The sequence below is a fragment of the Oncorhynchus gorbuscha genome, linkage group LG02 (assembly GCF_021184085.1).
Source record: "Oncorhynchus gorbuscha isolate QuinsamMale2020 ecotype Even-year linkage group LG02, OgorEven_v1.0, whole genome shotgun sequence".
Classification (NCBI taxonomy): Eukaryota; Metazoa; Chordata; class Actinopteri; order Salmoniformes; family Salmonidae; genus Oncorhynchus; species Oncorhynchus gorbuscha.
The window spans coordinates 75,119,100-75,131,540 of record NC_060174.1 but is presented as its reverse complement, the minus strand read 5'-3'; the positions used below and the strand labels follow the sequence as shown (position 1 = coordinate 75,131,540).

At 45.2% G+C, this 12,441-nt stretch overlaps 1 protein-coding gene across 4 annotated transcripts in view; it reads right to left on the bottom strand.

The window, feature by feature from the left end:
- Nucleotides 1-12,441, bottom strand: part of LOC124009732 (connector enhancer of kinase suppressor of ras 2-like) — a 55,272-nt gene that overhangs the window by 42,155 nt on the left and 676 nt on the right. For all 4 annotated transcript variants that reach the window (XM_046321858.1, XM_046321875.1, XM_046321866.1 and 1 more), the window contains exon 2: nucleotides 2,949-3,112. In XM_046321858.1, the coding sequence (XP_046177814.1) occupies nucleotides 2,949-3,112 (164 nt within the window). The remainder of the gene's footprint in view (nucleotides 1-2,948; nucleotides 3,113-12,441) is intronic.

The following is a 12,441-nucleotide window of genomic DNA, read 5'->3' as shown; positions in this document are numbered from 1 at the left end:
ACTAAATTGACCGTGCCTTTAAACAGCTTGGAAAATTCCAGAAAATGATGGCATGGCTTTAGAAGCTTCTGATAGGCTAATTTACATCTTTTGAGTCGATTTGAAGGTGTACCTGTGAAGGTATTTCAAGGCCTACCTTTAAACTCAGTGCCTCTTTGCTTGATGTCATGGGAAAATCTAAAGAAATCAGCCACAACCTCAGAAAATAAATTGTAGACCTCCACAAGTCTGGTTCATCCTTGGGAGCAATTTCCAAATGCCTGCTCCCAATTGCCCCTCTAACAGCTCTTCATTTAAATGGCCTGTTCCCGGTTCCTTTCCCCTGAAGGTACCACGTTTATCTGTACAAACAATAGTACGCAAGTATAAACACCATGGGACCACGCAGCCATCATACCACTCAGTAAGGAGACGCATTCTGTCTTCTAGAGAAGAATGTACTTTGGTGCGAAAAGTGCAAATCAATCCCAGAACAAGTGCAAAGGACCTTGTGAATATGCTGGAGGAAACAGGTACCAAAGTATCTATATCCACAGTAAAACGAGTCCTATATCAGCATAACCTGCAGGAGGGACTGGTGCACTTCACAAAATAGATGGCATCATGAGGCAGTAAAATTATGTGGATATATTGAAGCAACATCTCAAGACATCAGTCAAGAAGTTAAAGCTTGGTCACAAATGGGTCTTCCAAATGGACAATGACCACAAGCATACTTCCAAAGTTGTGTCAAAATTGCTTAAGGACAACAAAGTCAAGGTATTGGAGTGGCCTTCACAATGCCCTATAGAAAATCTGTGGGCAGAACAAAGAGCGAGTGCAAGCAAGGAGGCCTAAAAACCTGACTCAGTGATACCAACTCTGTCAGGAGGAATGGGCCAAAATTCACCCAACTTATTGTGGGAAGCTTGTGGAAGGCTACCCGAAACATTTGACCCAAGTTAAACAATTTAAAGGAAATGCAACCAAATACTAATTGAGTGTATGTAAACTTCTAACCCACTGGGAATGTGATGAAAGAAATAAAAGCTGAAATAAATCATTTTCTCCACTATTATTCTGACATTTCACATTCTTAAAATAATGTGGTGATCCTAACTGACCTAAGACAGGGAATTTTAACTAGGATTAAAAGTCAGGAATTGTGAAAAACTGAGTTTAAATGTATTTGGCTCAGGTGTATGTAAATTTCCGACTTCAACTGTATTTGTTATCTATTTAACTAACTATTTAGCAGTCGTATGGCTTGGGAGTAGAAGCTGTTCAGGGTCCTGTTAGTTCCAGATTTGGTGCATCTGTACCGCTTGCCATTTGGTAGTAGAGAGAACAGTCTATGAGACAGCCTACAGGGAGTTCAGAGACCTGGCAGTGTGGTGTCAGGACAACAACCTCTCCCACAACATCAGCAAGACAAAGGAGCTGATGGTGGACTACAGGAAACAGAGAACCGAACACGCCCTCATGCACATTGATGGGGCTGTAGTGGAGCAGGTTGAGAGCTTCAAGTTCCTCTGTATCCACATCACTAAGGAATTATCATGGTCCACTCACTCTCTACTACCGCTTGGCAAATGGTACCAAGTCTGGAACCAACAGGAACCTGAACAGCTTCTGCCCCCAAGCCATAAGGCTGCTAAATAGTTAGTTAAATAGATATCCCGCCTCACTCGTTTCCCTTTATTCCCATCAATCTCACCCACTCAATCTTTACTCGGATCCTCTCTCTTCTCTCTCATCCTCTATCTCCCCCTCTTTCTCTATAGCCATTATCTTCTGTTGGTCATCGTTCTTTAACGTCCATGTGTCACACCCACCCAAACCACCCTAGAAGCTGGTGTGATTGTGTTGTGTGTTTGGGGTGGTGTGATTGTGTCTGTACAGTATGTGTGGGGTGGCAGAGAGAATGGAAAATTAGTTCAGGGGATTATCAGAGATTATCCATGTTTATTTTCTGTGAGTAACTATCCCTCCGGCATACAGGTGGAACAAGGGAAATGAACTGACAAACAGGGCAATTACCTGATCTGACACAACACTTGTCAGCCTAAAACAGATATTAGCCAACTGTGAATTTGTCAACAACTAATTATCAATAATCAGAAAGAAAATCGAACCTAAAGGGAATATTGAATGATAGAATGTCCTAAAATGGACACAGATGTCAGACAAACAAAACATACAAGATGGAACAAGAGTCTGAAATGCTGTCAGCACAGAAATCCTTTAACATATCCCAGCACTTCACTCCTAAACTGTAAAGACTCTTACAGTTGAGCCCTACGCCAGCTGCCTGTCTGACCTCTCCAGAAAGGGGTCTTCACTATGGCCAAAAAATAAGGGTTGGTTTCCCGGACACAGATTAAGCCTAGACCTAGACTTTTTGAGTTGGTTTCTGGATGGTTCTCTGACTTCCTGACTTGATTCACACTTTTTGGTGGGTTCATCAGTCCTCAATGATTCTCAACTCCTAATTATTGAGCAAATTACAATCACTGGAGTATCTGACATAGACTTTGAAAAAGCCCCTGTGAATAGGCTACCAGTGTGGCAAATGCGCAAATGCTACTGGTTGGTGGTAAGCTTTCTTGACTTGGTAAATCATTTTTGCAAAAACATGGCTAGCCTTTGTTTAACCAGTTAAACAGCTACTATTTTAGCTCTAAACAGCTGCTATTTTTTAGCTGCTATTTTTTTTAACTTTCTAGCTAATAGGCAGTTGAGAGTTTACACTTCATCTTCCAATTATAATGTGGGGAGGTTAAAATAGTGAAAAACGATTTACCATATCTATTCATTTTAAAAATAAATGTTGATTACTTCGCCTTGCCATTATCATTCACCTGATGATAAGACAAGATGTGGGAAAAAAAAGGTTTGGTAACAACAGGTTGAAGACCCCTGCTCTGTAGGGGAATGAAATGACTGAGTGGAAGGGATGGAGGACTCACCAGGGCACAGAGTAGGTCCACAACCTCCAGGATGAGCTCCTGGTGTCCGATGCGGGTGACCCCCAGCTCCTCCAGCTCCTGGTGGGTGATACGAAGCAACTGGTCTCCTCCCACCTTCTCTCTCTCAAATGTCTTAATGTACTGCAGCAGACAGTCATCCAGCCCTGGAGGGAGAGGAGGAAATGACACGGTGAAAAGTCTCATTACATAGGGACATGTTCAGGTAAACAGATTTGTATTGGCTTACTCCCCTCTGCTGCTATCTGCTACTGCTTTATACAAGTACTGATGCATGTATAATTGAGAAATAGCATATTTAGCATATTGTTTTGAGAGGCAACATAATATAATTTAAGTAACAATAATCTTGGTATCAACTCCATCTATCCAGATTATTACCAAGACCAATGCAGGCAGTGTGTTTTAAATGTAAGCTCCAATGACCTCAGTCCCTCAAAGGCATCACTCTAAATATCGTGTGTGAAGATGTTATGTTATCTGGTCGGGGCAGTGTGAAGAAACTTTCTCTTGTCAGCTCTGCAGTCCAGAGGGGTTTACAGTGACTCTATCGCTCCACCTTGTCTCTTCCCCCCCACTCTCTCTCTCTATCTCTGACTGTGTGTGTGTTTGTGTCTCTCATTTCTGGGCTTTGAAACTGCAGCCTGTGAGTGTGTGCCAGTGCTTGGTTTAACGAAAATGGACAAACAGAGATCTCAGAGATGAACACAGTGCCTTTCTGGGCATCGCTGAACAGATATACACACACAGACTCACCAAGCTTTAATCAACCACGTCACACAGACCTCCACACATGTCCAACAAATTACAGTGGTATGTACAACCCACAAACAACCAACCCTTTCCACATACCATTACGTACGCATAACCCCTACGCATTCCATTACATACAACCGTCCTACTATTATTGTGTAGTTCTTTACACACAAAGAACTACACAAAAAGCAGAATATCTTTATTAAGATCATGACACATTCAAACACTCTCACATTTACTGCACACTTACAGCCCACTCATAACCAACAGTTGGCACAGGTCATTCATGAGTAAACATTTAGCCCCACACTAAACCCACTTGAAACACAGTACCATCCTTCCATCCTTCCCTCCTTCCGTCCTTCCCTCCCCAGTTTGAACAGAGGAGCTGTTCGAACTGATCCTCCTATCCCACTGGCATGCAAACACAGCGATAGCACCATCTCTGTCATTATCTCTGAAAGCTTTCATTCACAGCTGTACAAACGCTATCTGTCACTGTCTCAATCTGGACTCAACACTCACGGAGACACACACATTCGCTCCAGCACTGACACACACTGCTGTCTCACACACACACACACACACACACACACATCATGGATCTCATCTCAAGAACCGTTGCCTCAAATAGGGGCAGACCTAGTTGGCAGAGCTTGATGTTGTCATGGAAACCCCCCCCCCCCCCCCGCGCTTCATGGATGGTGACATTGTCCTCACATTGGCTACCGAAAGATACCGATATACATATAAACACACACACACACGTAAACACACATATACATGTTTAAACACACATATACAATTTTCCTCATCTCTCTCAGTCTCGGTGTTTCTCAATCTCTCCTTCATCCACTCTCATCCCACACTCTTTCCCTCCTTTCTCCTCCCTCGGTCAGCCTCCCACAAAGAAGGCTGTGGAGCCCTCATCTCCTCCTTTTGATTCAATCTCAGTGTGTTCTCTGGCCTGGACCTAATGAAGCATTCGGCTCAAGTTCAGCTGGCAGAGAAATTGTGGAGAAGCAGAAAGAGGAGAGTTCCATGGCTTTGCATACAATTTAAGGGCTTAACAAATCAGCCTCTTTACCCAGTTAATCAAGAAGCATTTGTCAATGAAGAAATCCCCACGTTGCTATAGAAACCATGCAGTGGGGTTTGGAGTAGTGGCTCCTGCAAGACAACAAGCCAACAATACTGTAACTAAACATGTAAGTGGAAAGGTAGAGAGAAAGAAAAGACCCTTCTAACGTCTTCCCACCAAAACAAGCAGGGACATTGTCTAAAGTATGAATGCTGTGCCTCGCCAGATAACAGAGCTATCTCCCTACATAAACACAGTAATCTGTTCTAAAGGACAAATACGTATTTGTCCTTTAAACACCTGTATTACACCTCAATTCAGAGATGGGCTTTGTCATTCTAAATGGGCAGAGCAACCCTTCTATAACAAACTAGCCTTGCTTTACCCCACTTTGCATAGAGACTTCCCCCCACTTTGCAGAGAAATTCCCCCTTAATCAACTGGCCTGGCCTCCCTAAACAAACAGAGCTATTCTTTGTGATGAGACCAATGGATGAGACAGACAGCCACCCTGACTGGGAAGAGCACACAGAGAGACACAGAGAGAGATGAGATGAGAGATCTGATTAAGAGACTATTAATCTGCTAGCAATTGAGGCTGCGGTGAGTAAGTTGTGTTTAGTGCTGTGATACATTATTGTGTTGGCTTTGTAGGGGAGGGGCACTATGCTAATCTACATCATTTATCAATGTCAAGAGACATGGGCAGGGTGCCAGCCAGTCAGATCAAAACACACACACACTCAAAGTGTAAGACGATAAACACACTTTAACCAGAGAAACATGCTGTAAATGTGTACACACATACTTTATAGTCTATACATACACTCACTTACCCAACATATGGCACATAATAATATTCAATAAACTATCAAAATAAAGAAAGTTGCCCACTTCATGTATAAACCAGCAATTGAATGGTTATTTACCAACGTCTCGGCATCACTGTGCCTTCCATAGGGCCAGAGTGACTTTCTTTATTTTGATAGTTTAAAGTTTATTCGCCGTTAGTCAGCACCTCCACACAAACACATTTTTTCTGGGTGTGCGCCAGCTCATGTTTTTTAATCACATAATAATATTCAAACATCAAATGCATGCAATGTTATCCAACACAAGTGAGGAAATTGGTCAAATTTTCAACATGATTCTGCTAGGGCAGTGCATTACAGCTTCGCTAGCTTGACAATCATCTCAGTAATTGCCTTTAGCACAAATTTATGGCAGGTGTTTGTGTGAAAATAACAAATTTAAGATAAAAAATATATATATTTTCATAAAACCCTTAGCTTGAACATTAGCCAAGTATTTGCAGCTTTCTAAACCAGGGGCTGGAACCGGTTCAGGGAACGGAACCGAAAACTGGAAAAGACCAAACATTTTCAAGGAACAAAAGTTATCCATACTGTTCTTGAACAGAAACATTATTTTAAAACCATGGGAACCAGTTAATAACATTATTTTACATTCCAGGCATGATTAGTGTAGTGTCAACAACGCACCCACTGCCAGCTAGCCTACTTCAGCAGTACTGTATCATTTTAATAATTTTAGTCAATAAGATTCTTGCTACTTAGCTTAACTTTCTGAACATTCGAGACGTGTAGTCCACTTGTCATTCCAATCTCCTTTGCATTAGCGTAGCCTCTTCTGTAGCCTGTTCACTATGTGTCTGTTTATCCCTGTTCTCTCCTCTCTGCACAGACCATACAAACGCTCCACACCGCGTGGCCGCGGCCACCCTAATCTGGTGGTCCCAGCGCGCACGACCCACGTGGTGTTCCAGGTCTCAGGTAGCCTCTGGAATTGCCAATCTGCGGTCAACAAGGCAGAGTTCATCTCAGCCTATGCCTCCCTCCAGTCCCTCGACTTCTTGGCACTAACGGAAACATGGATCACCACAGACAACACTGCTACTCCTACTGCTCTCTCTTCGTCCGCCCACGTGTTCTCGCACACCCCGAGAGCTTCTGGTCAGCGGGGTGGTGGCACCGGGATCCTCATCTCTCCCAAGTGGTCATTCTCTCTTTCTCCCCTTACCCATCTGTCTATCGCCTCCTTTGAATTCCATGCTGTCACAGTTACCAGCCCTTTCAAGCTTAACATCCTTATCATTTATCGCCCTCCAGGTTCCCTCGGAGAGTTCATCAATGAGCTTGATGCCTTGATAAGCTCCTTTCCTGAGGACGGCTCACCTCTCACAGTTCTGGGCGACTTTAACCTCCCCACGTCTACCTTTGACTCATTCCTCTCTGCCTCCTTCTTTCCACTCCTCTCCTCTTTTGACCTCACCCTCTCACCCTCCCCCCTACTCACAAGGCAGGCAATACGCTCGACCTCATCTTTACTAGATGCTGTTCTTCCACTAACCTCATTGCAACTCCCCTCCAAGTCTCCGACCACTACCTTGTATCCTTTTCCCTCTCGCTCTCATCCAACACCTCCCACACTGCCCCTACTCGGATGGTATCGCGCCGTCCCAACCTTCGCTCTCTCTCCCCCGCTACTCTCTCCTCTTCCATCCTATCATCTCTTCCCTCCGCTCAAACCTTCTCCAACCTATCTCCTGATTCTGCCTCCTCAACCCTCCTCTCCTCCCTCTCTGCATCCTTTGACTCTCTATGTCCCCTATCCTCCAGGCCGGCTCGGTCCTCCCCTCCCGCTCCGTGGCTCGATGACTCATTGCGAGCTCACAGAACAGGGCTCCGGGCAGCCGAGCGGAAATGGAGGAAAACTCGCCTCCCTGCGGACCTGGCATCCTTTCACTCCCTCCTCTCTACATTTTCCTCCTCTGTCTCTGCTGCTAAAGCCACTTTCTACCACGCTAAATTCCAAGCATCTGCCTCTAACCCTAGGAAGCTCTTTGCCACCTTCTCCTCCCTCCCGAATCCTCCTCCCCCCCCCTCTCTGCAGACGACTTCGTCAACCATTTTGAAAAGAAGGTCGACGACATCCGATCCTTGTTTGCTAAGTCAAACGACACCGCTGGTTCTGCTCACACTGCCCTACCCTGTGCTCTGACCTCTTTCTCCCCTCTCTCTCCAGATGAAATCTCGCGTCTTGTGACGGCCGGCCGCCCAACAACCTGCCCGCTTGACCCTATCCCCTCCCCTCTTCTCCAGACCATTTCCGGAGACCTCCTTCCTTACCTCACCTCGCTCATCAACTCATCACTGACCGCTGGCTACGTCCCTTCCGTCTTCAAGAGAGCGAGAGTTGCACCCCTTCTGAAAAAACCTACACTCGATCCCTCCGATGTCAACAATTACAGACCAGTATCCCTTCTTTCTTTTCTCTCCAAAACTCTTGAACGTGCCGTCCTTGGCCAGCTCTCCCGCTATCTCTCTCTGAATGACCTTCTTGATCCAAATCAGTCAGGTTTCAAGACTAGTCATTCAACTGAGACTGCTCTCCTCTGTATCACGGAGGCGCTCCGCACTGCTAAAGCTAACTCTCTCTCCTCTGCTCTCATCCTTCTAGATCTATCGGCTGCCTTCGATACTGTGAACCATCAGATCCTCCTCTCCACCCTCTCCGAGTTGGGCATCTCCGGCGCGGCTCACGCTTGGACTGCGTCCTACCTGACAGGTCGCTCCTACCAGGTGGCGTGGCGAGAATCTGTCTCCTCACCACGCGCTCTCACCACTGGTGTCCCCCAGGGCTCTGTTCTAGGCCCTCTCCTATTCTCGCTATACACCAAGTCACTTGGCTCTGTCATAACCTCGCATGGTCTCTCCTATCATTGCTATGCAGACGACACACAACTAATCTTCTCCTTTCCCCCTTCTGACGACCAGGTGGCGAATCGCATCTCTGCATGTCTGGCAGACATATCAGTGTGGATGACGGATCACCACCTCAAGCTGAACCTCGGCAAGACGGAGCTGCTCTTCCTCCCGGTGGATGGACTGCCCGTTCCATGATCTCGCCATCACGGTTGACAACTCCATTGTGTCCTCCTCCCAGAGCGCTAAGAACCTTGGTGTGATCCTGGACAACACCCTGTCGTTCTCAACTAACATCAAGGCGGTGGCCCGTTCCTGTAGGTTCATGCTCTACAACATTCGCAGAGTACGACCCTGCCTCACACAGGAAGCGGCGCAGGTCCTAATCCAGGCACTTGTCATCTCCCGTCTGGATTACTGCAACTCGCTGTTGGCTGGGCTCCCTGCCTGTGCCATTAAACCCCTTCAACTCATCCAGAACGCCGCAGCCCGTCTGGTGTTCAACCTTCCCAAGTTCTCTCACGTCACCCCGCTCCTCCGTTCTCTCCACTGGCTTCCAGTTGAAGTTCGCATCCGCTACAAGACCATGGTGCTTGCCTACGGAGCTGTGAGGGAACGGCACCTCAGTACCTCCAGGCTCTGATCAGGCCCTACACCCAAACAAGGGCACTGCGTTCATCCACCTCTGGCCTGCTCGCCTCCCTACCACTGAGGAAGTACAGCTCCCGCTCAGCCCAGTCAAAACTGTTCGCTGCTCTGGCCCCCCAATGGTGGAACAAACTCCCTCACGACGCCAGGACAGCGGAGTCAATCACCACCTTCCGGAGACACCTGAAACCCCACCTCTTTAAGGAATACCTAGGATAGGATAAGTATTCCCTCTTCCCCCCCCCTTTAAGATTTAGATGCACTATTGTAAAGTGACTGTTCCACTGGATGTCATAAGGTGAATGCACCAATTTGTAAGTCGCTCTGGATAAGAGCGTCTGCTAAATGACTTAAATGTAATGTAAATGTAATTTTTCAGTGGCATCTTGCACCATAGGCTACACTTGTCTGTCCATCACGCATGTAATCAACTAGCTTGCCTGCTCTATCTGCACTGGTTGGTGAAGTCATTTAATGAGCTAATTGTAATATATATATATATTTCACAGGTTAAAAAAGGAACAGAAAGGAATGATATAAACAGGTACTTTTTGAAACCGGTTCAGAACTTTATTTGCTGGTCGGAAGAGTGGAACGAAACAAAAACCATAGTGGTTCTGTTCAGAACGTTCCAACCCCTGGTTTAAAATGCAATACATGTGTAAATAAATTATATGTGCACAATGCACAGTTCACCCTTCATTTAAAATAAGTGGAGGGGTTTCTCAGTGGAGAGGTCTTTATAGGTGCTGAGAGAGTAGAGAGCTTGGACAGTGCCAGGAGGATGCAGAGAGTGGCATTATGGGAAAGTCACTGGGTGCTCCTATTTGGCCTCAGGTGACATCACTGAGCCCTATGCTAATAATGGAACCTCTGAATGGTAATGATGAGGTGGAGATGCTGTGGGCCCTTGCGACGGGGAGTATATGAATGATTCCGAGACAAGATCACACAAACTCCATTTCCTTTCCTTTGTGACTGTGGCATCGTCCTACATCCCTCACTTCACATCCCCATTACTAGACTCTGGGCCTATAACTTGTCTCAGCTCCACTCATCAGATGTGGCTGGGCCACTGTAGGGCCCGTTCTCTGAGATCCAAGCTCAGGTTCTTTCAGTCCTCATTTCCTCTCCTTCTCTTCCAATATGCAATATCTTCTCTCCATCAGCTCTGAATATCATCATTATTGTCCTTTTACTGTCTCTTCTGCCATTTCCTCTTTCTCTTCCATTACATCCCTCTAATCCTCCTGTTCCTCTTGTCTTTCCAGGCAAACACACACACACACACACACACACACACACACACACACACACACACACACACACACACACACACACACACACACACACACACACACACACACACACACACACACACACACACACACACACACACACACACACACACACAAACGCCACCTCAAATAGATGTTTTTCACCTCTTCTTCCAATATGAATTGTATGAACTACTGACTCCAGTTTAGAATTAAGTGGAGTGGTTCTCAGACGTGTTTAGATAATGTAGGCCAAAAGGCATGCATATTCGGGGGGGGGCATATTCATTTGAGAGAGGGTATGTTTTCTGTCCATTCTATGTTATTGTTTACATTAATTGTGTGTTACTGTAATGTGTTTTGTGTGTATCACATGCCTGTGTATGTCTGGTTTCATATATGTCGTTATCACTGTGAAAGGTGTTGTTTGTCTCTGCTGAGCAGAGTACTCATGTGGAGGATTCTAACCTCGCAGTGATGCTCCAACCACTTGTTCATTTACTTATTCACGCCTCCACTGCCTGAAAACACACTCACTCAAAGATTCAGTCAATCTCCAAACGTACACAACAGCTCAGCTGGCTGACTGAGACAGGCACACTAGTGCCTGACTGCTGGGATCAGACACAAAGCAGTTCATGAGTTCAGTAGTAGTCAAGGCGTCAGTGTGTGTGTGTGTGTGTGTGTGTGTGTGTGTGTGTGTGTGTGTGTGTGTGTGTGTGTGTGTGTGTGTGTGTGTGTGTGTGTGTGTGTGTGTGTGTGTGTGTGTGTGTGTGTGTGTGTGTGTGTGTGTGTGTGTGTGTGTGTGTGTTTTTGCCTGGAAAGACAAGAGAAACAGGAGGATTAGAGGGATGTAATGGAAGAGAAAGAGGAAATGGCAGAAGAGACAGTAAAAGGACAATTATGATGATATTCAGAGCTGATGGAGAGAAGAGAAAGAGATTACATATTAGAAGAGATGGAGACCCACCGGGCACAGAAGTCAATTCAACATCTATTCCACATTGGTACAACTTAATTTTATTGAAATGACGTGGGAAACAACGTTGATTCAACCAGTGTGTGCCCAGTGGGAAGGTGATGTTGACTGAAAGAAATTGAGCTTGGATCTCAGAGAGCTGGCCCAGCCACAGGTTTTGGGCCCAGGCAGCATAGTGAGTGTTTTAAGATAGGCTTACCAACTGCAGTTACCGCAGGCCACAGTGGCTCAAAAGTACATAGGGCACTACCACCATCAGGTCAAGCATCTCTCCAAAGCAACATGGGCCTACTTCCAACCTTCATCCATTGCCTCACACACAATACACCTCTCATATGAATCACTCGAAGTAGCATCACATCCATCTTATATTCTTCATCTACGATATAGTTATTACTGCATTATTACCACCACCTGTGTTGCAGATCTGAAATAGTATTTTTGGATGTAGTTAATAAATAATTGATGTATTTGGTATATGCACTAGATCCACTCCAGAGTGATGATGTAATAGCTATTAGTAATATATTCTCTAGAGTCCATCTTTGACTTTCACTTAGATGGGACAAACAACTATCTCAGCTCCACATCCACAGAAATTAAATACATTAGTGTCTCTCTTATAGACATTTCGGTTTGTTCCATTAATTATATTCTGCATATTCGGAACCATCAACTGCTTCACTTCAAATACCTACAGGTTTTTACTGTAAATACTTTTATGCCTTCAGTGTCATTCATCCCAATGCCTTAATTTCAGTGGATCATTTCTCCCATAATGCCAATATTCAGACCGATCTGAAATGCTATTTAAAAGGCAAAGACTGCCTCCATACAGAACTCTTTCAATTACCAATAAACCAACTCATCCACCAGAGCTTTGACATTTTCTCAGGTCCAAGTGTATATCACTGCCAATTCCACAGCCCACATTTCAATTGAAATTTGAATTCCATTAGTGGTATAGAGAGCCCATTATAGTAAATAATATAATATAATAGATTATCAA